The sequence below is a fragment of the Aspergillus affinis genome (genome assembly GCF_023601865.1).
Source record: "Aspergillus affinis strain CMG 70 chromosome Unknown NODE_44_length_242547_cov_84_751050, whole genome shotgun sequence".
Taxonomy (NCBI): Eukaryota; Fungi; Ascomycota; class Eurotiomycetes; order Eurotiales; family Aspergillaceae; genus Aspergillus; species Aspergillus affinis.
Window position 1 is genome coordinate 90447 of NW_026515825.1, and position 22874 is coordinate 113320.

Below are 22874 nucleotides of genomic sequence, written 5' to 3' on the forward strand. Positions count from 1 at the left end.
TTTCAGTTCCAGTTTCCTTTATTTTAGTGAGCGTTAGTTTGTGTTTGCTGTTGTCGAGAACCCCCCGGCTTGAAGTCAATTGGGCGCGATGTTCCAAGTTAGCAATGTTTCAGTATCGAGTTAGTTTTATCGTTTATCCGGCCACAAAATAGGGAGCACACCGAATCTAGGAGAGCAGTAACATTCCGTTCTAAACACACAAAAGAGAATTAAGAAGCACAGTTCCAACAGGCGAAAAAACCAGCTATCTGTACATACACGGCGAAGGGTCCATTCCATCTCATCCTTCACATGTTTTATCAAAAACACAACACACACATACACACACAAATCCAACACCGAAGAAGGAATCCGATTCCTTTTCCATGCTGGATCACCAAGGCAGAGGCGAGCGCTAGAGGATAATATCATAGCCCCCGCGCTCGGATGTAAATTCCCATCCACTGCTCCTCTTTTCGTATCGCATCCAGATGGTCAATACGTGACACGCGCCGTTCGTTAAACCCGTTTTTGTCATTGAACCATTAAGAGAAACGTGGCGGGAATCGTCACGGGAGCGAGACGTTTATTTGAGGGACTTCCAGAGCTTGGGGGCGGCGCACTCGGTGGCACAGTGGGCGAGGTGGAAGACTAAAAGATAGAAATTGCTTGTCAGCGACGAGTGTTCTGACATGACGCAGAGTCGTCCACAGGAACGCGGAAACTGCATTGATTGCCCCCGACATGACGGCACGGAACTGAGATAACGATATTCACTTACACTCCTCAACGCAGTCCTCCTTGGGGCCCTTGTAGTCCTCATCTTCTTGCTGCTGGGTGACACGCTCGACACACTCGTCGAAGTGGTGCTTGGCGGGGGCACACTGGGAGGAGTTGGCACATTCTATCGGACAACAGATGTCAGCTTTCAATCCGTGTAGATCATGATATAGGCAATTGGCCATTTAGCTCGTCCTGCGGCAACGGTATCGACTCGACAGTTCCGAATTGGCCAATGCGAATTGGACCATGGGAGACCGTCCGCCAGACCGACCGCCTGTCCGTTGCATCGAGCACGATGTCCATGGCGCGCAAACCCCGACCGCGGCAGGAAAAAGGCCAAAACTAAAACAGGGCGATTAAGCCAGAAGGGAATTGAGCGACTCACCCTCCTCGAGCTGGGGCTTGATGTCCTCGGGCTCCTCCTCTTCCTCCTCCTCTTCCTCCTCTTCCTCCTCTTCGGCCTCTTCCTCTTCCTCCTTCTCGGGCTCCTCCTCCTCGGAAGTCTCTTCGGCGGGGGTCTCCTCGGCCGACTCCTCGGTCTTCTCGGAGCTCTCGTCGCCGGTCGATTCCTCGCTGGCGGACTTCTCTTCGGGCTGGGCCTCCTGGCTGGGGGTCTCCTCGACGGTCTCGGCGGGAGCCTCAGCCTGAGCCTCAGGGAAGCTCAGGGAGGAGATGATGTCGGAGAAATAATCGGCGAGACCCATCCTGGAGCGTGGGGAGGTATCAATTGAGGTGACTGGGGGAGGTGTGGGGGGTGGAGTGGTGTAGGGTTGGCAGCGACGAGGTTTTGATGAGGTTTTGGGGTTGGTTTTACGAAAGCCGCCCGGAAGCAGGAAAATCGGAAGGCCCCGGCGAATGTGTTATTGTCGCACACGTGATTGGTCGACGCCTCGGCAGGGCCAATCGCCCGATCAGTTTACTTTTCTATCTCACTTCCTTCACTTCTCGCAGATGAATGCTGATCTCTCTCTCATTAATTGCTAATTCAAGATTTACTGTACACGAATGGAATACTCCTTCCCTTCCACCTGCCAGATGCGCACGCTTTAAAATTGAAAACATGTAGACCGACCTCCGTTAGCTCGCCCGGCGAAGTCTCTCCTCAAGTTCATTGGCTACACTCTGTTGCTGGACTTCTTCATATCCCGGCGGAGGTTCCATCGGATCGGGGCCTGAGGATGCTGCTCGATCACCCGTTCCCGACTGTGAGTTTAGCGACGGACCGCTTGGGTGGCTGTCGGGGCCCGACCCCGTCGGGACCTGCGATGGCCCAGTGTAGGCGGGTAGCTCGTCCAGGTGGACGGCGGACATGTCGACGTTCCTGGTCCCCCGGCTGCCTTCCTGGGACACGTCGACAGCCTGCTGGAAACGCTCCTTGATTCGCTCGAAATGGTTGTGGAAGTCAAACGCTCCCCCTTCTTTGAAAGCGATTTTCAGCTGCACGGCGGGCAATGCCGGCGGAATTCCTCCACCGGGGACTGGCTGGACCAGCGCCGTCCACTGATTTGGACCAAAGAATGGAGCCGAAACATGAGTGTCGTGGACATTGAGCAGTGGAACGGAAAATGATTGAAACTCATTGGATTTCTGTGCTGGAATATAGACAACCTGGTCGTGTACGGTCAGCATTCGTAACAATCCAAAACCAGAGAGGACGGTAGCATTACCCGTTGGTTTGTGACGGAAATTTGACCGGCGCTGCTTTGAATGGACAACGTCTCCTTGCCCTTGTAAGAACCAAGCGGCTGTAGGGATAAAGAGGTACGAGGAGGGGATGTGTAGATCAATTGCTCGTTAGGGAGCCGAACGAAGCCTTCTCGGTCATTAATCATTACCCAGCTGCGCAGTGAGTTATTAGATTCAGTCCAGCATGGAATATGTTTGCAAAGATAGGAAGAATGGATGGAAGAAAGAGAAAGGGAAGAGAGGTATAACTAGATTCCACAATGATAGTCATATGTAGAGCAAGCTAGTGTCAAATAACTGGAATAGGGAGCCAGGGAGCAATCACATACTTGACCGACATCTTGCTATCGTGATACCGCCTGGGGCTAGAGTGATAAGGTCCTTTGGTAAAGTCGGCAAACCCGTGTGCTACGTTTGACAGGTGCCCAACCAACACACGGCGATATTGGACGGACGGGATAGTAGTTAAGCCGAAGAAGATGTAGAAAAGACGGAATCAAGGGGATCACCAGTTCCAACAGCAGGCTCACGGAAAGGCCTAGATTGGAGGACACCAAGATGTTCGCTCTGAGTCTCTGGATTTAAGTTGGCTGTATAGTTCGAACACGATGATAAAAAGCCCCAGTTTATCGGAATCAAGAATAAGGTGGGTTAGGAACCCAGGAGAAGACCAGCTAGTTAACCTAGTGGCGGAGCGATAAAAGGCGAGATTGTCAGCTCGACCGATAACAAGCAGGGGGGCGGACGACGAGGCGGACGACGACAATTATTCAGCACGGTCACACTTGAGCACGTAGAGAACTGTGATGGGTGTCAATGACTATTAGCAGCAATACCAGCGATAGGAAGAATAACAATGGCGATAGTTCCAAGTCAGGATGAGAGGAGTTGGGGTCACTTTTTTTTTCGCGGGGTTCAGGCGGGGACGAAAGGAAGAAGAAAGAAAAAGAAAGCGGCTCAGACCTTCTCTCGACTGGCGGAAGAAATGAGACATCCTGCTCTCCCTGCGATTTTCACCCTGAATGCTTGCACAATCCACTGACCTAATTATAAAAAATTCTTCTATTCACTCTTCCATCAAGTTCTGCTTGCAACGGGAGTACTGTACTGTCTGTGTACTGCCCGTCTCTTTCTCTCTTTTCCGTATAGTTACCTCTGATTGCCATTGTTTACCCGTCTTTCATCTTCCTTGTCGCTCATTATGATTGCTGTTTCCTTTTTGTTTTCACGCAACAAAGAACAAACAAGATTCCCATAATTCAGATTATAAAAGAATCTCATTCATCTGTATCTGTCCATTATTACCATCTGTTGCTAAAAAAGCGACTCGTTATATATAAGCTGTGTAGAAACCCGCGGTTTTCATCGCCGGCAGCATTGTTTTCGCCCTTGCCCTAATCAGTTGAATACTTGAATCATCCGCTCTATGTGAAATTTTTTCTTTTTGGCTAAGATGACTTCGATCCTCGACCTTCCCCTTGAGATGATTTGGCACTGTATGGATTATATGGATCCAACAAGTCTGAGCCGATTTGCGCGAACTTTTCGGGGTTTCCACCAATGTGCACGGCAGAAGTTGAGGCAGACAGCAAGAACATACGCTCTCCCATCCCAGGATGTCTATGATAAATACTTGACGAAGGAGCAGGATGGTAGATATTATGCATACATCTTTGGCGACCAAGAGATCCCTCCCCGGGAACCCATGGTCCAAGCTATAATAGATGGGCGGCTTGATGCCCTCAAAGGATTCCTCGATGCTGGCGTAAGTCCCGACTCCTACACTATCAGTGGACATCGAATGCTCAGCGTGGCGATTGTGCATGATCAAGTTGACTGCGCCAATCTTCTTCTGCAGTACCAGGCCAACCCTCGCCTGCCAGACCTCACCGGCAACATCGACGTGGAATGCAGGGTACCGTTCTACCATGCGGCAGCCAGTTGCAGGATGGGAGGCGAGTTTATATACTCTTTGATTGAGATTGGAGTCAAAATCACGTCCATGAATGTCTTCCACTTGATCCGGAATCGTCCCGATGCTTTAGATATCTTGGCCTATGCCGTTGAGTACGGCACGGATCTCGGGAGTCTGACCGGACAAGATGGATCGACGATTTTGCACAATGCCATTTACGATTGGATGGAGTTCTATCCCTTCGTGCAAGAGGACGGGCGACAAGTTTCCAGGCCCCTGGTAGGAGACCCCAGACTGATAGAGTATATCGTGATCAATTATCCGGAGCTTATTGACGAACAGAACCTCATTGGCCAAACGGCTCTCCATAGGGCTCTGTGCTATTCCAAAAACAACCCTGGGATTGCCGAGCAGTTGATTGAACTGGAATGTGCGGTTGGCATTTCGGACGAATGGGGTCGTCAGGAGCTACACTATGCAGTCCAGCAACTCCAGTGCAATGCCGAGATTGTGCGTGCTCTGTGTAGGAGGTCAGAGGTCGACGTCAACGCCATTGCCGATATCATTCCATACGGAAGAGTGGAGCCCTTGCGAATGGCGGTTTATGATGGGAATTATGAGATGGCGAATGTATTGCTGGAAGATCCTCGGGTGGCTATCCATCAAGACTGTCTCGAGTTTGTGAAATCGTTTGCAAACGGGGATTTGTGGATTCAAGGGGAACAGACGTGTTTTGAAATCTCGAGGTTGGCATATACATGTTTGTCGAGTGATAAAATTAATATGACAATATCTTGACATCCATGTTCCCACAGAGTATCTTAGGTAGTGTGAACAAGTAGTACTTAGACTGTAGTGACATTATAGGTATGTACGGAGTACCGACGTCGCAAGGTGATCTGCCTGATCTCCCAACACTTGACCATCCTGCATATGTTGAACTGTTGAATGTATACCTCTTACCTGCCCGGGTAGTGGTAGGGATGTTTGCCTGAGGATCGAATGATAAGGAATCGCGCTTAACCCTTTTGGGAAGCACGGGGGGCAGACTCGACTTGCGCTCTCCCTCTGTTTGACTCCTGCAAGACTCTGGACACCAAGCATCAACACCTTCGTGGAGCTCTCGATTCAACTCAAGCCTCAACAGACACGCTCGATTCAACAAATTTCGGTTTTTCATCCAAGCCAGTCGCACCTTCCCTGCTTTTGGCCGTAACGAGCTAAAATGGGATCATGATGATGTAACACAGTCCAACGGGCCCGATTCGATCTCAATGGACGAAAGGGACACGCGATACCACGACGGACATTAGCGCGCCCGTCCGGCTCCTCTTCTTCCCCGCCCCAGAAGTGCCCAGTCCATGACTGACAGTAACGGCCCTTTGTCACATGGGCCAGCCGTTAGGATTTTCTTTTCCTCTCTCGCATCGACCTTCCCTACCGTTGATTCGCAAGTCTCCGTTTGATACCGCAGCGAGTCTCCTCAAAACTACTCGAAGACCGACCCGTTGATCAGTTCTAGCCCGACTCAATCGAGTTTGCAGCCTAAGCTGCCCATGCGCCGCTCTGTTGTGTCGTGTTGACGCGTGCTTTTCACCACTCTGTCGGAGGATAACGCCACTCAGTCCTGTCGCCTGCTCGGTCCTCTTTGTTTTCCCTTTCCCCCTCCGCCGCCCAGCCGCCGTCCCATACTCCCCTTCCGTTGTCTCTCCAGAAGTTTGCGACCAAGTTGAAGTGAAGTGGAATTGCGGCGGTGTTAAGTCCCGCAAGTAAAATCATGGCGAAGCAGCCGCACATCCCCCCCTTAATTGGGTGGTTGTATGACCTCGTTCTATGGACATTCTCGGTGCTTGTGGACCTTTTCTTCAGGGAGGTGCACCCGCGAGGGTCTTGGAAGATCCCTCGGAAGGACCCTATGATTATTGTCGCGGCCCCTCATGCTAATCAAGTATGATCCCCCTTAATCCCTTCGCCTCTGCATTTTTGGGCATTGTATATACTAATAATAGGCTTCACTGTAGTTCGTTGATTCGTTGGTTCTTATGCGTGCGTTGCGCATCGAAGCTCATCGCCGCATCTCATGGCTCATTGCGGAAAAATCATTCCGGCGCAAGTTTATCGGCCTACTAGCTAGAGGTATAGGCACAGTCCCCGTCGCCCGAGCAATGGACAACATGAAGGTCGGCACTGGAACGATCTATCTGCCGGATCCTGTGAATCAGCCAACCCTGGTGCGCGGCGTGGATACCAACTTTGAAGGACCCGGATTCGAAAAGGACGGCACAATTGCTCTGCCTACTATCAATGGAACTTCACATAGTGGAACAATTGCGGAGATTCGAGGCCCGGAGGAATTGATCTTGAAGAAGCCTTTCAAAGCTCGAGATGCTTTATACCAACTTACCGGGCGGAAAGTCATCACGGATGACGGCCAATTTACGGGAAATTCGTCGGACAAAGATCTGGCTGGTTTCAGGGGCTCCAAGTTCAAGGTCTCTCCTCACGTAGATCAAACGGCAGTCTACGAGGCAGTATTCGCCCGGCTTAATTCTGGTGGCTGCGTTGGTATCTTCCCCGAAGGTGGTAGCCATGATCGCACTGAATTGCTTCCCTTGAAAGGTGGGTCACTCCGTTGAATCTGGCCTTTGGCATCTAATAAATTTCATATCAGCTGGTGTCGCTCTGATGGCCCTCGGAACGCTGGCGGATAATCCGGATTGTGGCCTGAAGATTGTACCCTGTGGAATGAACTACTTCCACGCCCACAAGTTTCGATCCCGCGCGGTCATTGAGTTCGGAACCCCATTCGAGGTTCCAAGAGAACTCGTCGAACAGTATAAACGCGGAGAAAGAAGAGAGTCGGTCGGTGCCCTGTTAGACACTATATACCAAAGCCTGGTTGCAGTGACGGTCACTGGCACTGACTACGAAACTCTTATGGTTAGTTATCCTTGGCGCTTCTTGCAAGACATGAGAACTGAGAAAGGTACAGGTTATCCAGGCTGCTCGCCGCCTTTACAACACCAGGGGCAAGAAGCTCCCACTGCCCATGGTCGTTGAGCTGAACCGACGCTTGGTCAAAGGATATACGCATTTCAAAGATGATCCCCGTATTGTGCATCTGAGAAAGTCCATTGCGGACTACAATCACCAACTGCGTCTTCTGGGTATCCGCGACCACCAAGTCGATTATGCCAAGTTCAGATTCTTTCAAGTGATCTTCACATTAATTTCCCGCCTGGTCAAATTAGCCTTGCTTGCCATTGCAACGCTCCCCGGTCTGCTTCTGTTCGCCCCCGTTTTCATCGCCACGAAATTAATCTCCATCAAGAAATCTAAGGAGGCCCTGGCTGCCTCCACAGTTAAATTGCAGGGGCGGGATGTTATGGCAACGTGGAAACTTCTGGTTGCTCTCGCCTTTGCACCGGCCCTTTATGCATTCTACACGGCGGCTTTCACCTTCTGGGCATACCACAATCGGATCCGAGGGATCGTCCCAGACCAAATGCCACTGTGGCTGATCGTGCCTATTGGTATGATCCTGTTTCCGACCATCACATTTGCGGCTCTTCGTATTGGGGAGGTTGGCATGGATATCTTGAAATCCCTTCGTCCACTGGTCCTATCGTTGAATCCATCCTCCGCCAACACCCTCGTCAAACTTCGACAACGACGCGCTGAGCTGGCTCAGCAAGTCACCGATGCCATTAATACTCTGGGCCCTGAATTATTCCCAGACTTTGACGCGGCGAGGATCGTGACGGATCCCTTCCGCGAGATCAACCGTAGGCCGGATGAGGAACCGCTTCCGATTCCTGAGATCCGACGAGTGAGTACTACGGAATTCGGCGAGGGTTCTCCAACCCAAGAGCCCCTTCCCCGCAACGAATCGTTCCATAACCTGGCCAACATCGGCTTCTTCTCGACGCGACCTCCGAGTCGCAGCCGCAGTCGCAGTAGCTCCTTCGGAGGTCGGCCTGGCTCGTCTGGACAGCAACTGAAGCCACTCAGCCAAGTTATCACCAATGACGGATTCGAAGAGGTGAGCACCAAGATTCGGGATGCCATGCGAGAACGGGGAGAGCGACGACGTCGACAGAGTGAAGACAGTAGTAGTTGGGATATGGCGGGCTCGGGGCCCGGGACGCCGTCAGGGGATGAGAATCGGAAGAATATATAATAATAGTCGTAATTATCATTATGCTTTTGAGCTTATCGGGGAGCACTGAGTGTCATGTTTGAGCCTTGAATTGATTGATTCGCGTTGAAAAGCGGACGGTGTTGGGCGTTGCATGGTTGGGTCGGATGTACGGTGTATGTGTGGGTGGGTGGCGGCGTGGAGTTCCATTTGACTGCAAAACCGGAGTAGATCAAAGTTCGAGAGAGCAGGCGAAATCAACGTGTTGACTACGGGATGCCATGCGCCAGTATCTATGGAAAGAGGATGGTTGGGAAGGTGGAAAGCTTCCATCCACGTGGACCCACCGAGAGTCTGGCTGGCTGGCGGTTACGTCGCCCTTCGCATCCTCGGCCTCGCCCATCTCTATCGACCTGTCACCGACTGGCTCGCTCTGGTACTCGGCCTACCTGCGCTCTTTTTTCTCAACTCCCTTCACTCCGTTTCCTATCGCCTAGCTCCTTGGCCGGGGTCCCGTTTCGCCTCCCTTCGGTGTCTGATCGACCATCGTCGTCTTTGGTTCGCCCAAATTAGAAAATTTTCTGTCTTGTTACACTTAGGGGTGAAACGGAGAACAGTGTAGCCTGATGGACACAGCCCTACCAGCCAGGATCTCCGTCGTCTGCTGTCCCTAGTCGACTGGCCACTCTCTGAACCCACTCCCATCTCAATCGCCCCGTCTCGCCTCCTCCCCCGTTGCTCCGCAAATCCTCTCCCTGACACCGCTTCCGATCCGCCAACTCTCAGCATCTCCGTGGCCACTCCCTCAACCGTCAGTTGTCGCCGTCGCTCTCGTTTTCCGAACGCCATGTCGACATCAATGCACCTGTCCCGTCTTCGGAAATGGTTCCTTGCATCTCCGCCAATCGAGTTCGCTCTGTCCAGGCTTCGAGAGTTGCTGGTTGGAGCACTCAGGCAAGGGCCAGTTCCACAACATATTGCTTTTGTGATGGATGGGAACCGAAGATTTGCCCGAACACACGGGATCGAAACGGTCGAAGGGCATAACTTGGGATTTGAGGCACTGGCTAGGGTGAGTCAAGCGAAAGCAGTCTGTCGGTTTCTGGGGTGTCTTATTGCCACTCGTACTACTCCGTGGCCTCTCTTGGATATTTTTCATCCTGAGTTTGGTGTCGCGAGATATCCTATTGCTTGACCCGCCACGGCCATTGCATCGGGGTTGCACGACAAGCGCCATTACGAATACACTTTCCCTACATTCAACTGCTGACGATGCTCGCTCCTTAGATCCTCGAAGTTTGCTACCGAAGCGGTGTGAAAGTGGTCACGATCTATGCATTCAGTATTGAAAACTTCAAGCGATCGAAGTTCGAGGTGGATTCCTTGATGGAAATGGCTCGGGTGAAGCTTGCTCAGATGGCCCAACACGGTGAAATTCTAGATCGTTATGGCGCCAAGGTCCGCATCTTGGGTCGGTTGGACCTTCTCCGACCGGACGTACTCGCCGCGGTAAGCAAGGCGGTCGACATGACCGCTAACAACGGTGATCGAGTTCTCAACATTTGCTTCCCCTATACCTCTCGCGACGAGATCACCGGCGCCATTCGGGATACCGTCGCCGAATATAGCCAGCCGCTAGACTCAGCTCACGCAGCGTCCGTCGGATCGCGGACTCCCTTCTCGGAGAGTCACATCGCGTTGAACATCCGAGCGCAGCATCATAAAACGGAGGAAAGCGGTAGTGATGTCGACTCATCATCTGAATCTTTGTCTCAAGGCGAGGACGGTCAGCCGAAACCAGATCGTCTGAACAGGATTTACGAGTCGGGCTCTTCCTTCTCGTCCTCGACTACCCTTCACCTCGGCGGCCACCAGGAGGCAGCGAACGGCAAAACTGCCGTCTCAAATGAGTCGGGTCGCTCTGTTTTTAGGTCGCCGGAAACCATCACGCGACAAACGTTATCAGAACATCTTTTCACGAAGGACACCCCCCCTCTTGACCTACTCATTCGTACATCCGGCGTCGAGCGTCTCAGCGATTTTATGCTCTGGCAATGTCATGAAGATACGGAGATTGTTTTCCTCGATGTGTTATGGCCTGAATTTGATCTGTGGCAATTCCTGCCGGTCATGTTAGGATGGCAACGGAGGATTTCGAAGTCGCGCAAGAATCCCGAGGCCGAAGGGAATTTTGACGGAGACTCGTCAGAATCTCCCGAGGAAGATGAGAAGGTCAAGGGGTTGTAGTTTATATACCTCGCATTCTACCTAACGGAGTTTCTTGACTTTTTTTTTTCCCTCCCCTTCGAAGTGTCTTTTTTTTGGAGTTCCATTGTTCTGGACATAACAATACGACCGATATCCCCCCCCTCGAATGTTCTTGTTGTACATAGCCTCTCATACATAGCCGCATTCTTCTAGATGGATAATTATATTCGCAGCGTCATGATTTGTCTGACTTGCCCCTCCGATACCGCAGGCCCACGTGACCCCCCACCATCGTTGAGGTGTTGCTTCCTTGACTCACGCCCGCTTCTCTTTCTCTTCTCTCCTCTCAATCACATCATTCATCCCCTCCAATCGTCACAATGCCTAACCAAGTCGCTGGTTCCAAGGTTCTCCTGCTGGGCTCGGGTTTCGGTATGCCGTCTTACTCTCTTCCTGACATCCCTCGTTCCCCCAGGGCTTCCCCAGTCCATGTTTCATCCGGAGCCCCGCATTCGGTGACAAAGCTTCCTTTCTTAGTCAATGGCTGACCTTATTTGCGTTCGTTTGTAGTCACCAAGCCTACCGTCGAGGTTCTGAGCAAGGCCGACGTCCAGGTCACTGTCGGTACGTTCAATTGATATCACAGCACGGAATGGGATGATGTTGCTCCACCGCACGCACTCTACCGTTGTTGTCCCTCGCTCACGCCAAAGAAACCTCAACGAAAGGACTGGGCAAGGATTCACGAGGCGTATGGTAGGCTAACACTTGATCCTCTCGTGCATTGCAGCCTGCCGAACTCTCGAGAGTGCCCAGAAGCTCTCTGAGGGATTCAAGAACACCAAGGCCATTTCCCTTGACGTCAACGACCCTGCCGCCCTGGACAAGGCTCTTGAGCAGGTCGACCTGGTCATCTCGTTGATCCCCTACACTTTCCACGCTCTCGTGATCAAGTCCGCCATCCGCACTAAGAAGCATGTCGTCACGACGTCGTACGTCTCTCCCGCCATGATGGAGCTGGATGAGGAGTGCAAGAAGGCCGGTATCACCGTCATGAACGAGATCGGTCTCGACCCGGTATGACGCATCGCATGGTTGATGTCTTCGACCTGTCCGGTATCTAATTGCCTATTTAGGGTATTGATCACTTGTATGCCGTCAAGACCATCTCCGAGGTATGTTCCTCCAGTCCTGTTTCCATCTGACTTTCCAATCCGTCTGACTCGAGCTCTTTCTGGCATAAAAGGTCCACGCCGAGGGTGGTCAGATCACCTCCTTCCTCTCCTACTGCGGTGGTCTCCCCGCCCCCGAGTGCTCCGACAACCCGCTCGGCTACAAGTTCTCGTGGTCCAGCCGTGGCGTGCTCCTTGCTCTCCGCAACGCTGCCAAGTTCTACCGCAACGGTGAGGAATTCAGCGTGGCCGGCCCCGACCTCATGGCCACCGCCAAGCCCTACTACATCTACCCCGGATTCGCTTTTGTTGCGTACCCCAACCGGGACTCGACGCCCTTCCGTGAGCGCTACAACATCCCCGAGGCCCAGGACCTCGTCCGCGGTACCCTCCGCTACCAGGGATTCCCCGAGATGATTAAGGCCCTCGTCGACATCGGCTTCCTGTCCGACGAGCCCCGCGAGACTCTTAACTCCGCCATCTCCTGGAAGGAGGCCACCCAGCAGATCCTGGGCGCTCCCTCGTCCAGCGAAAAGGACCTGGAAGCGGCCATCTCGTCCAAGACTGCCTTCGCTACCAGCGAGGACCGCAACCGTATCATCTCTGGCCTGCGCTGGATCGGTATCTTCTCCGACGAGAAGATCACTCCCCGCGGCAACCCCCTCGACACCCTCTGCGCCACGCTCGAGAAGAAGATGCAGTACGCCCCCGAGGAGCGCGACATGGTCATGCTCCAGCACAAGTTCGGCATCAAGCACAAGGACGGCTCCCAGGAGACCCGCACCAGCACCATGTGCGAGTACGGTGTTCCTGGCGGCTACTCCGCCATGGCCAAGACCGTCGGTGTCCCCTGCGGTGTGGCCGTGAAGTTGGTTCTTGACGGTACCATCAGCGAGAAGGTATGCTCCCCTACTACTTGCTCATCCTTAGTCAAAAGAAGAGAAAAGAGTTTTTTTTTTTTTTGCTAACGTGCTCAATCAAACCAATAGGGTGTCCTTGCTCCCATGACCTGGGACATTTGCGCTCCTATCCTGAAGACCCTCAAGGAGGACTACGACATCGAGATGATCGAGAAGACTTTGTAAATTGATTTCTCTACCTGCCTCGGTGGCGGGTTTTGACGATTAAAGAAAAGTAAAATGAAATTTATGTAACGATCTACTCTATCTATCTTTAGAAGGAACTGGAATCAAGGATATCCATGGATTAGAATCACGCGCTCTCCACGTAAATCATTAAGGCCTCTATTCCGTATTCTGGGATCTATTGTTACTGTTTGATTTAATATGAATTTCATCTTTGTATTTGTTCTAATCGTGTGACCTTCTTCTATCGTGCAATCGTCGAAACCATACCCTCATAAGCGCCAAAAGAAAAGTAGGAGCCAAACGGACTCAAACTGCCAGGAATGTGTATGTATGAAAAGCGTCCAAGACTGGTCATTGGGAATAGATATCAACTTCGTCTAAAACCCGTCCTTTGAGCGGACGGACGCGTTGGGACGCAGATAACCTCAAGGTGCTTCCATATCCCCAAACCTTGCCATGGTGGATTCATCAAGTCTCCAAATATTTGCGCACGTTATCAGAGAATAGTGCCAAACCTACACCGAGAACAAGTACAACAAAAGAAATCAGCAGCTGTCTCCAAGAAAGCAAGCGCGATCTGGCAGCAAGAATGGTAAGGAAGCAAATTGGCCAGTAAACAGGGGAGAGCACATACCCGAATGTCTGTTTGATGCTGCGAACGTAGTACATCTCCCAGTTCTGCTTGGTGACGTCCTCCTGGCCGACGGGGACGCCGGTCCAAGTCACGTGCATCTGGGTAACGCCATCGGCGTTGTTCTGGTCAAACTTGATTTCGAGGGTGCTGAAATGTCCCTCAGGCCACTGAGCCAAGCGCCACTTCTGCTCAATCAAAGTGGGGGCCTCCAGCTTGGAGAACTCTCCGTTCACGTTGCCATCAAAGATAGAGAATTTCCCTCCCACCTTGGCACCATCGAACTGACGAGGGGGTCCACGGGTGAAAGCGGCAATGCGCTGAGGGTCGGTGAAGGTGTTGTACAGCTCCTCCGCAGTGGTACGGAACTCATCCGAGGCAGTGACGGTGGTAGTGTTCACAGAGACTTTATTGGTAGTCGTGGTGGTGGTGGGCTTGGCAGCAGGGGCCTGCTTCCGTGTCTGAGGGTGGTAGGTAGGGGCAGCAAAGCCACTGGATGGGTTGACTCCAGGGGCATGCTGAAGATCCTTGCCGTGCTCGGCGATCAAGGTCGGTGCAAGCTGGACCAGCTGTTGTCTCAGCTGCGGTACGATCTTGGAGCGAACGAGGTCTTTCACGGGCTGCTTGGAAGAGGATTCCGAATGGATCTCGATTTCAAACTATGCATTACCGGCGTCTACAGTCAGTCACCCTATACCCAACGACAAAGCACTGAGAGGGGACATTATAAGGGAACATACAACGTACTCATCTTCCTCTGTGTCGTGGGCTACCTCAGGGATCGTGATGGTGCCGCTAACAGCCTCCTCGTCCTTGGTCTTACCTGTCGAAAGGATTTAGTTGTGCCCCAGAAGGATGAAGCACTCATTATTCACGAACCTTCATACTCGAGTCGGACCTTGACGTCGAACAAAGTGATGACCTTGTTCTTGCGCTGGCTGACATCTACGTCGCCATCCACGGTCAGTAGATTGGAGATCTTGGCAGAGACACCATCTTCCTCGACAGAGATCGAGCAAAGGTTCTTGGTCAGGTACTCCTTGGCCCACGCCGAGGCATCCTTATTGACCCAGTGCCAGTTGTTGGGGTTGTGGAGAACCATGATGATATTGCTGGTATTATAATTGTTTATTTAAAAAAAATAATCTTGCTAATTGTTCTTGCTGTAAGAGGTGTTGTACTCTAATGCAGACAACGGCACGTATTATCTCCGGGATTCTGTAAGGAATTCTGCACAACGCAGATTCTTTTCTTTTCAATCAAGGTTCTGTCAAGAGAAGAGATCTCAGTCAGCAATGAATCACCAATGGTAAAGTTGGTAAGCAAAAGGCTATTGTGACAAATTTCTCAGGATCTCAGGTAGCGTTCCCGGATCGCAGCTACTCAGCAACGAAGCAAGATTTTTTCAAACCAGGCTTCTTTCTGACTGGTGCCAGCTATAAGATCTCATCATCGAGGGGGGAGGCACATTCCATCTGTGAGGCAGTGGAATGGTACCAATTGGTACTAAGCAAGTGTGCGAGGAAACCAAAAAGGAGGGGTGGGGCAAGAGACAGAGAAAAATTAATACTCACAGTTTAAAGAGCAAGCTCCAAGCACTGGAAGGCTGCAAAAGTAGATCAATCCGGGATCCAATGGAAGAAGGGAAGGTTCAAGGATACGAGGGAAGTACCGCGGCGAGGAGGGGGGTTTGTTAGTTAAATAGCATCGTGTGTTGGAGAGGGAGAGAAGACGGAAGAAAGAGCGAAAAGCGAGACTAAAGAAAAGGAAACCTCTAGAAGGTGGGTCACGTGGTATTGCTGACTAAGGGTATCTTGCAGAGCGTCGCGTGCTGCAGTGAAGAGAGACTCGCTTCGGTTCTCCACCACAGCAGCGGCTCGGAAAACAAAATGAAAATCATAGGAAATGTAAAAATGAAAAACAAGTCATCAAAGGGGCCATGTCATTTCGACCCGTCATGCCTCTTCCAGCCGCTCCAGATCTTCCCACCCATTCTCCTCCATCAGTTGCTCCTTAGCACGTTCCCGAAGGCCCTGAATGGCGCTTCCTAAAGCCTCGGTCCACTGTCCTTCCACCGTAGCCACTTTATCCTTGAGGTCGTTGGTCAGGGCCCGCTCTTCATCTGCCCGGGAGAGTTGCATCTCCCGCCGCACGGAGTCTTCGGCTTCGCCTTGGCGAATTCGCTGTGCCTCCATAAGCTTGCAGTTGGCTTTCATAACTGCGGATTTCACTTCGTGCAAGAGACAGAACAGGTTGATCTGCGACTCAATGTATTGGTAGCTGGATTTCTCAGCGTGTGAGATGAGTGTGTAGAGATATTGTAGCGGATGGCGGTGGTAACTTGGGTTCTCTTCATATTCATTGGTCGGGATCTGGATTTGAAAGCCATCGAGGTCTTCGGGGACCCGTTGAACCAAGGTGAGAAGCGACGGTGCAATATCCCAGAAGGCAGAGAGCTGCAGCTCTACACCCCGAGCCGCGTTCTCTTCAATCACGGCCAAGAAGGATTCAAGGCGGGCCAATGCACTTGCTTCGTAGTTGACCCGCCGGTCTAGAGCGTCCTTGACAAAGAAGGCGTTGGTCTCGCGCATTTTCTCCTCGTTAAGCTTCTGCTTGTAAGGCAATAGGACCACGGCTTTGTATTTCTCGTCCCGATCGCTGACCAAATCGTACATCTCGCGGTGCAAATGCTCCCGCGCCTCGAATAACCACTTCAACTGCGTCAGTTTTTCCAATAATTCCGGCTTCTCGTCACCCTCCTCTTGGGTCTGGTCAGGGGTTTCATGCTGCGCGTCGTCAAACATCTTGCTGCGTAGTTCGTTAATGCAGGTGGTGGTTTTAGTGATTCGATCATTCAGAATCGCGTGCATAGGTTTAAGTACGGTATTCTGATAGGCATCCAGCTCTTGTTTTGCCAGATCCCGCTCGTGTTTATTTTCTTCCTCAAGCAGAGCAGCCTCGGCCTCTGCGGCTTCTGCGAATGAAATGCTTCCTTGTTGGATCTGACTCTGGATGTTGGCCTTGAATTGTCGACGACCTTCCTGGATTCGTTCCTGATGGGTCTGTGATAGGGCTTCGATTTCTGCTTTGTGACGTTGCCTAGTGGTCTTGATCTCGGAGAGATCGCTGATCGATCGGACTAGGGTACGGTATGCAACCAAGTCCGGATGGCTGTTATTTACAGCCGGATGATGGCGGGGATACGGAGGCGGCAAGGTGATTAGCCTCGAGACGTCCATCTTTTGCGTCTCCTTAGGATTACTGTGACCGGCGGTGCTAGAATACTCCGACGGCGCGAAATCCTCATGCCATCCGACCTTCTCAGGTGGATATTCATCCGGGCCATAGGCACCAAATTGGTCTGCGGGCTCGAAGGCATCGCTCGAGTTGCTTGCTTCCACAGAATTACGTCCCTGCGGCCATTGCAAAGACTCGCGGGGCAGGCCCATATACTTGGACTCTCGTTTAGACCGCTGAATTCTTCGCTCGCCACCCTCGCTGCTGGATTTGGACTCCCACCAACGACTAGGTGCACGACCTCGGGAGCTCATTTCGTCGTTGCTCATACTGAGACTCGCTATCGGCGACAGGCAGGGTTTGTAGTTACTCCACCAGGCAGACTCCGGACGAGACTGCTGGGGTATATCTAGTCTCGGGGCTCCTCTGGATGGCCGCCGAGACAGCGAAGGAGGAAGCATTGGCTGAAGAGGTGGAGCAGGCTTGGGTGGAAGCTCAAAGAGCTTCCGACGAACCCCTTCCAAATCCAGCGGATTTGAGCCCCAGATCTTAGAGTACCTTTCTCGCCGGAGTTGGGATTCTGCAATGATAAAATCGGTAAAAATTCTCAAAGCCTCCGCTTCATCCACAGCGCCAGTCTCCTTCTCAATAAACTCTTTGTGCCTTTGAATTGCGTCTTTCATAAAGGTTGCATCTTGGTTCACAACAGAATTCAACGAGGGTCCCTGCTGCATCGGAACGCGACGGGGAGATAGTGTTGAAACGGACTGCAGTTGATCGTTTGGCAAATGCAAGATGTGTGAGACCGGACGATCTTCTCTAGATTCAGGCCGAGACGGTGGTTTGACCTCCTGAGCAGATTGCAACGGCGGTGTTGGGAGAGCTTTCGGCGGTAACACCGGAGAAGTTCCCTTGGGGAACGTGGACGGTTTGTCTCCATCGGGCGAGAACGGCGGGGTCTGCGCATAAACTCGAGATGGTCCTTGAGGGCTTGGTTCGGCTCGAGGAGTCGAGAACGAGGAACGATTGGAAAAAAGGCCAGTCGAGGAGGCCCTGGAGCGCGAAGTGGGTTGTTGACCATCGGACCCGACGCTGTGATTGCTGCGCGGTGTGGCTCGTGTAGTAGCCGGTTGTCGAGCGTTCTCAGGAGCAGCGTTGACGTCGTCCAGGACTAGGTTGGACGGCTTGACTTGCTCCAAGGCATCAGCCCAAGGGTTGCTACTCATGGATACGGCACTGAAGTCGTCCATGACCTGACTCTGCCTATTTCGACGCTCAACTCGCCTCTCTCTAATACCCTTGGTGCTCGTATCTCGAATGGCTGGGCTGCGGAAGAGGCCGCTTGTCACAGAGTTCTGAGGATGGGCGGAGACCCCCGATCCAGTCCCGCTGGTTTCAGGGTGGTGGACAGGAACGTCTGTTGTATTAATATGCAAAGGTGCTTTGCCCCTCTGTCGAGCCTCCGCAGACCCTTCCTCCACCCAATCAGCGGGGGTGGGGGGGACAGTATCCAGGCTGGTTCCCAAGACTGGAGGAGGTCGAGTCCTCGTTCTAGCTGCAGACTGCGAGTGGCGTAAAGAGGAGGAAGTATCAGACAAGCCACTGACGCTTTGTGATCTTGTGGAGGAAGGGGGAGGACCTGGAGGAGGTGGCGGAAGGGGCATTCCTGGTTCCCATCTACCTTCCTGCGGTGAATGACTTCGAGACTGACTCGTAGCCCTCGATGTACTCGCACTACCTACAATGGGGCCCGCCGAGACAGCTCGTCGGGAGGCTGGCGGTCGAGACATGTCATCGTACTGAGCAGTAGCTACCATGTGACCATTGTGGGTACTCGGGAGTGACGACTGTACACTCGCCGGCGAAGCCGTCACGTATGTCCTAGAGCTCGAAGCGAACGAGGGTTGCTCTCGGTATACATCGGTCCTGTTCTGCGAGGAAGACCTGGAGCTCGGGATCCCTTGAGGCAAGGGAGGAGGCGGAGGCAACGAAACTTGCCTCGTCAAACCTGCGTCGCCTACCACGGACAACGGACGAGTACGAGGAAGAGGCTGCTGGCGATATTCCACAGGAGTCTCGGCACCATGGTGCACCTGACCATTATAAGTAGAGACCGCACCAGGCGATGCAGAGCCGGCTCTCATGGCGGGGACAGCGTTCACATGGTCTCGATGTTGCTGTTGCTGACTAGGGGGTGAATAAGGCGGCGGGGGCGGCGAGAGAGACAAATCTGGTAAATACTCTAGTTAGCACTTTGACTCCCCGTCCTAGACACCTCACGAAGGCGATCGAACCTGAGTGAGGCCCCGCTGGTCTGTGATGCGACGCCACACGAAGCATGTTGTTCGGCTGCGTATACGAGGACTGCGCTGCATGCATGTGAGCCCCATTCACCGGACCCCAGTCCTGTGGATTGTATGGGACAGTATACTGCCTCGACGCCATAGGGGAAGATGCGGCAGGGAAGCCCCCGGGGGTTGTCACGGCAGGGGACTGGCTTTGCGTGAAAGGGCTGGACAGAGAGGTCGTCGAGAGCGGCGTCGATGCGTAACCGGCACCCAGAGCGACTCCGAGTCCTTGGATATGTTGACCACTCAAAGCTGTTGTCAACGGAGGGGGCTGTACAGCATGATCTCGACGACTAGGGGAAGGTTGATTGCTGGAGCCGGCATGGGGAGTCGGCCAGCCGTTGCGAGGATGAGCACTGGACGGCGGCTCGTCGCCAGCATTACTTGGAGACCACCAGCTATGATGCACAGCCCGCGATCAGCACGATGAGGTCCTCACAAGCAAAGTCCCCACGCAAAAAATGGGGGAGGGACAATAGCAATAGCGGGTGAGAGGGGCTCGCGCACCTATTCATACTGCCGCAAAGATTAGGAGCCAACCGGACGTGAAGCCATGGCTACCGACCGCGCGTAGAAGTGGAAATGGGATCGAGAGCAATCACAACGACCCCGAGCCTACCAGACGCGACAACAGAGGGGCAAGTGAGAGAGGGAATACGGATTTCTATTCTTTGCAACAGCTTTGCGGGCCCACGACGCACGATGGCGGCTTGCATGTCTCCAAAAGGAATCGGCCGTTCGACGGGCATAACTCGTGGGATCCACCAGCGGTGGCCATGGGATAAAAATAAAACACCAAGACACCGTCGGGCTGGATGAGAAGGGGACGTCGGCGAGGGTCTGCAGAGTCGGGACGGGGTGAAATGCAGGCCAGCGACGTTCATCACGGCCGGCGTCTTGTTGGGGCCGCCGGGGCCACATTTGCGCGCCGTGACAGGCTGCCACCCCGGTTGCCAGCAGCGAACCAGAGCGCTCGTCACACTCCAGCGCGACCAGTCTTGCCCGGTTGCATCGCTGGATGATAATCATGAACGCTAACAGTGTCGTCCAGGGGCCATTTCCGGCGGGGACTCGTCATCTGATTGGGAGGAATCATCGGCCACAGGCGCCTACACGGGGGGATACACTCGGCGTCAACCAACGAGAAAAGAGGTCCAGATCAATCATGTTGCTATTTTGAGGTCTTTGATTTCATTATTATAAGCTCGCACTAGTAACTGCATACTTTCTAGATCGTCGTCCTGCTGTCAGAGGGTGGTGTCACCCGGGCGGTCACCGTCAAGCGATCTACCACCACCTGTTTCAACATTCACTTCCTGTATCACTGGAGACATATTAGCATGTCTCCGATAATTATCATGGCGCTTGTAAAAGACAAAAAAAAAACGTCGAACTGCCATTTCAGATAAGTGCCCTGTCACAGGCAGTGGTCATCAAGGTATATATTTATGTTGACCGTCGTGATTAAATAAAAGTAAATCATCATTGAATATGGCAGAACGACCGAAACCGAAACAAAGAGAACCAAGAACTCACATTAGTGAAATGCCAAAGGGGCCTGTCCAAAGACAGAGCCCTTTGCTCTACATGAGTGGGAGCATCCCAGTTACTGTACAAATCAATCAGCATCGCGCACTCATTACATATTCAACAAGTGAACGGGCATGTATGATTGATCAGTCATGACAGTTCTCGTCTTAATCGGCAGAGCCAACTTGGACATATGCTTGTCTTTGTTGTGTGATGTCAAATCATCATGGTGTGGTCGGTGGGCAGAAGGAACGAGAGCGGAGAGCCTACATACAGGAATCTCCGACCGAAGTAGTCGAGGGTTTTATCTAATCAAAGCCTAGCAACGCTTCATGTTAGCAAAATTCTTTTAAATTTCAACAATGCGATTTTGCTCAAGATGCGAGTCAGATTTGCATGAATGGTAAAAAAAGGATGGTGTCAGCATCGATAACTCGAATATGACTCGTCATCTAGGTAATCATCATAGTGCTAGTGGGGGAGTTCGTAATCACGGCTTCAACTGTACCTTTTGAGCATTGCTAGAGCAAAGTCTTGACATAGTTGTCTAATGAACTACTGGTTCTTTTCGGAAATTAGCCTCAAATCAAGCCCAAAGATGGATGAAATGTTTGGCTGCAGCTAGTATCTCAGTGGGCGAGGTTTTCTAGGCCTGCCGCAAAAATGGCATCTCCGTCATGACCGGTCGTTTTGTCTAACGCCGTCGGAGCCCAGTGCCGCTTCATCTTCGAACGTGTCTTTGGAAAGATGGGTGTCGAAATCCTTACCATTTAGATAATAAGCCGTCGATATATAGGGGAAAACATGAAGCAACTGTGAGAGCAATCTTTTTTCTGTCAGCATTGGAACACCAAAGAGGTTTTCACGACAAAAAGTGTATTTTAGGCAAGCAGATCAGAAATAGCCATTTTGTATCGCCAACGACCGTAAAGTCTCAGTCGGTAATTTCCAGCGTATATATTGAAAAAGAAGCATCATGCTAGTGTGGTGCAGAAAGAGGACAGATGAGAGAATTGAAAACGTACCATTCATGAATTTCCATTCGCTGCAGGCAAGCTATGCTGGGTTCATTAGTCCTGTAATCCAAGTCAGCAAGCCGTGATCACACAATCGAGGCGAGTCAACAGTGCAACAATGCTTGCGAAGCATATCAGACTGACGTGCAAAACAATCGAGTTTTCATGCCCAAAAAGGTCAAAGACTCTAGTTTGTATGGTTGTAGGTAACATCATGCAAAGGGAAGGGTCGAGTCCAGGGTGGCCGGTACGTACCAAAATCGTCCAATGGCTGAGGATCGAGATCGTCAGTGGAAGCAGATCAGAGTGAGCAATTCTGCAATGGAACTACGACGCAGACAACAAGACATGGATTCTCAATCATTTTTGAGGCCAACATCATCGTGTCGGGACAGGCACGGAGCCCTGGCCGAGTGTGTGTGAAAGGAAAGAAAAGCAGCAGGAAAAGCCCGCGCTTCGCACCTTTTCAAGCTCACTTTTTCGGAGCTAATTTTACCGAGAGCGCTAGTCCTACCCTGGCTAGCGGGAGAGAAGACGCGAAGATGCTTAGGTCAGCTGCCAAGTGACGGTCAGCTGACCCCCGTGGCAGCCCGAGGGGATCGACGGGGGAAAGAGTCCCGAAGCAGACCGGGCGAGAACCGAATAGTTCACGATAGTTTGTGGTGGGCATTCAAAACTTCTCATGTCTGGTGACCGACCAGAAAACCCACCCGCAGAGCTAGTTGTCCGTCTGTCTCTCTTCCTTTCATTCCGATTTTCCAGCATGGGATCTATCATATGCACCTGCGGCTTTTTTTATTTATTTTATCTAGTGGTTCAGGCCGGGTGCGACACGTGTCTCCGTGGTGGGACAGAATCAGAATACTATCTACTCGGGAAGATAGGGAAGATACGTGTAGAACAGTTGAACAGTAGAATAGACTGAATACTGAATAGAAAGAAGATGATTGACGGAAACCGGACCGGAAGAATTGTCAGCCTCGATCGGCGGCAGTCGGGAGAAGAAGGGAAGGAGGGGCTGCTCTTCCTTCCTCCTTCCCGGGCGAGTGCGGGGATTACGTACCGTGACCAACCCCGTGACATTGCGTCAACCCAAACCGGTTGGTCGCTCTGACGTTGGAAGAGCCAGACTCTCGACCTGCT

General features: G+C 52.2%; 6 protein-coding genes across 6 annotated transcripts; 3 read left to right on the forward strand and 3 right to left on the reverse strand.

Moving 5' to 3' along the window:
• Nucleotides 1-565: 565 nt before the first annotated feature.
• On the reverse strand, nucleotides 566-1466 carry KD926_007500 (cytochrome b-c1 complex subunit 6 family protein; the record flags this gene model as incomplete). Its single annotated transcript, XM_053100360.1, has 3 exons — nucleotides 566-630; nucleotides 761-883; nucleotides 1148-1466. The coding sequence occupies 3 exons, from the start codon at nucleotides 1464-1466 to the stop codon at nucleotides 566-568; spliced, it is 507 nt and encodes a 168-aa protein (XP_052955941.1).
• A 373-nt stretch (nucleotides 1467-1839) lies between these two features.
• KD926_007501 (uncharacterized protein) lies at nucleotides 1840-2788 on the reverse strand (the record flags this gene model as incomplete). The annotated part of the gene is made up of 3 exons (XM_053100362.1): nucleotides 1840-2370; nucleotides 2430-2601; nucleotides 2778-2788. The coding sequence occupies 3 exons, from the start codon at nucleotides 2786-2788 to the stop codon at nucleotides 1840-1842; spliced, it is 714 nt and encodes a 237-aa protein (XP_052955942.1).
• Nucleotides 2789-3946: 1158 nt separating this feature from the next.
• KD926_007502 (ankyrin repeat domain-containing protein) lies at nucleotides 3947-5676 on the forward strand (the record flags this gene model as incomplete). Its single annotated transcript, XM_053100363.1, has 2 exons — nucleotides 3947-5109; nucleotides 5511-5676. 2 exons carry the CDS (start codon nucleotides 3947-3949, stop codon nucleotides 5674-5676), a joined length of 1329 nt encoding a protein of 442 aa, XP_052955943.1.
• A 464-nt stretch (nucleotides 5677-6140) lies between these two features.
• Nucleotides 6141-10748, forward strand: KD926_007503 (putative glycerol-3-phosphate acyltransferase Sct1; the record flags this gene model as incomplete). Its single annotated transcript, XM_053100364.1, has 6 exons — nucleotides 6141-6311; nucleotides 6385-6982; nucleotides 7035-7303; nucleotides 7356-8405; nucleotides 9124-9573; nucleotides 9789-10748. 6 exons carry the CDS (start codon nucleotides 6141-6143, stop codon nucleotides 10746-10748), a joined length of 3498 nt encoding a protein of 1165 aa, XP_052955944.1.
• A 341-nt stretch (nucleotides 10749-11089) lies between these two features.
• On the forward strand, nucleotides 11090-12966 carry lys9 (saccharopine dehydrogenase (NADP+, L-glutamate-forming); the record flags this gene model as incomplete). The annotated part of the gene is made up of 6 exons (XM_053100365.1): nucleotides 11090-11141; nucleotides 11280-11333; nucleotides 11500-11786; nucleotides 11846-11884; nucleotides 11956-12780; nucleotides 12871-12966. 6 exons carry the CDS (start codon nucleotides 11090-11092, stop codon nucleotides 12964-12966), a joined length of 1353 nt encoding a protein of 450 aa, XP_052955945.1.
• Nucleotides 12967-13437: 471 nt separating this feature from the next.
• On the reverse strand, nucleotides 13438-14702 carry KD926_007505 (AHA1 family protein; the record flags this gene model as incomplete). The annotated part of the gene is made up of 3 exons (XM_053100366.1): nucleotides 13438-14259; nucleotides 14341-14423; nucleotides 14480-14702. The coding sequence occupies 3 exons, from the start codon at nucleotides 14700-14702 to the stop codon at nucleotides 13438-13440; spliced, it is 1128 nt and encodes a 375-aa protein (XP_052955946.1).
• Between the last annotated feature and the right edge of the window lie 8172 nt (nucleotides 14703-22874).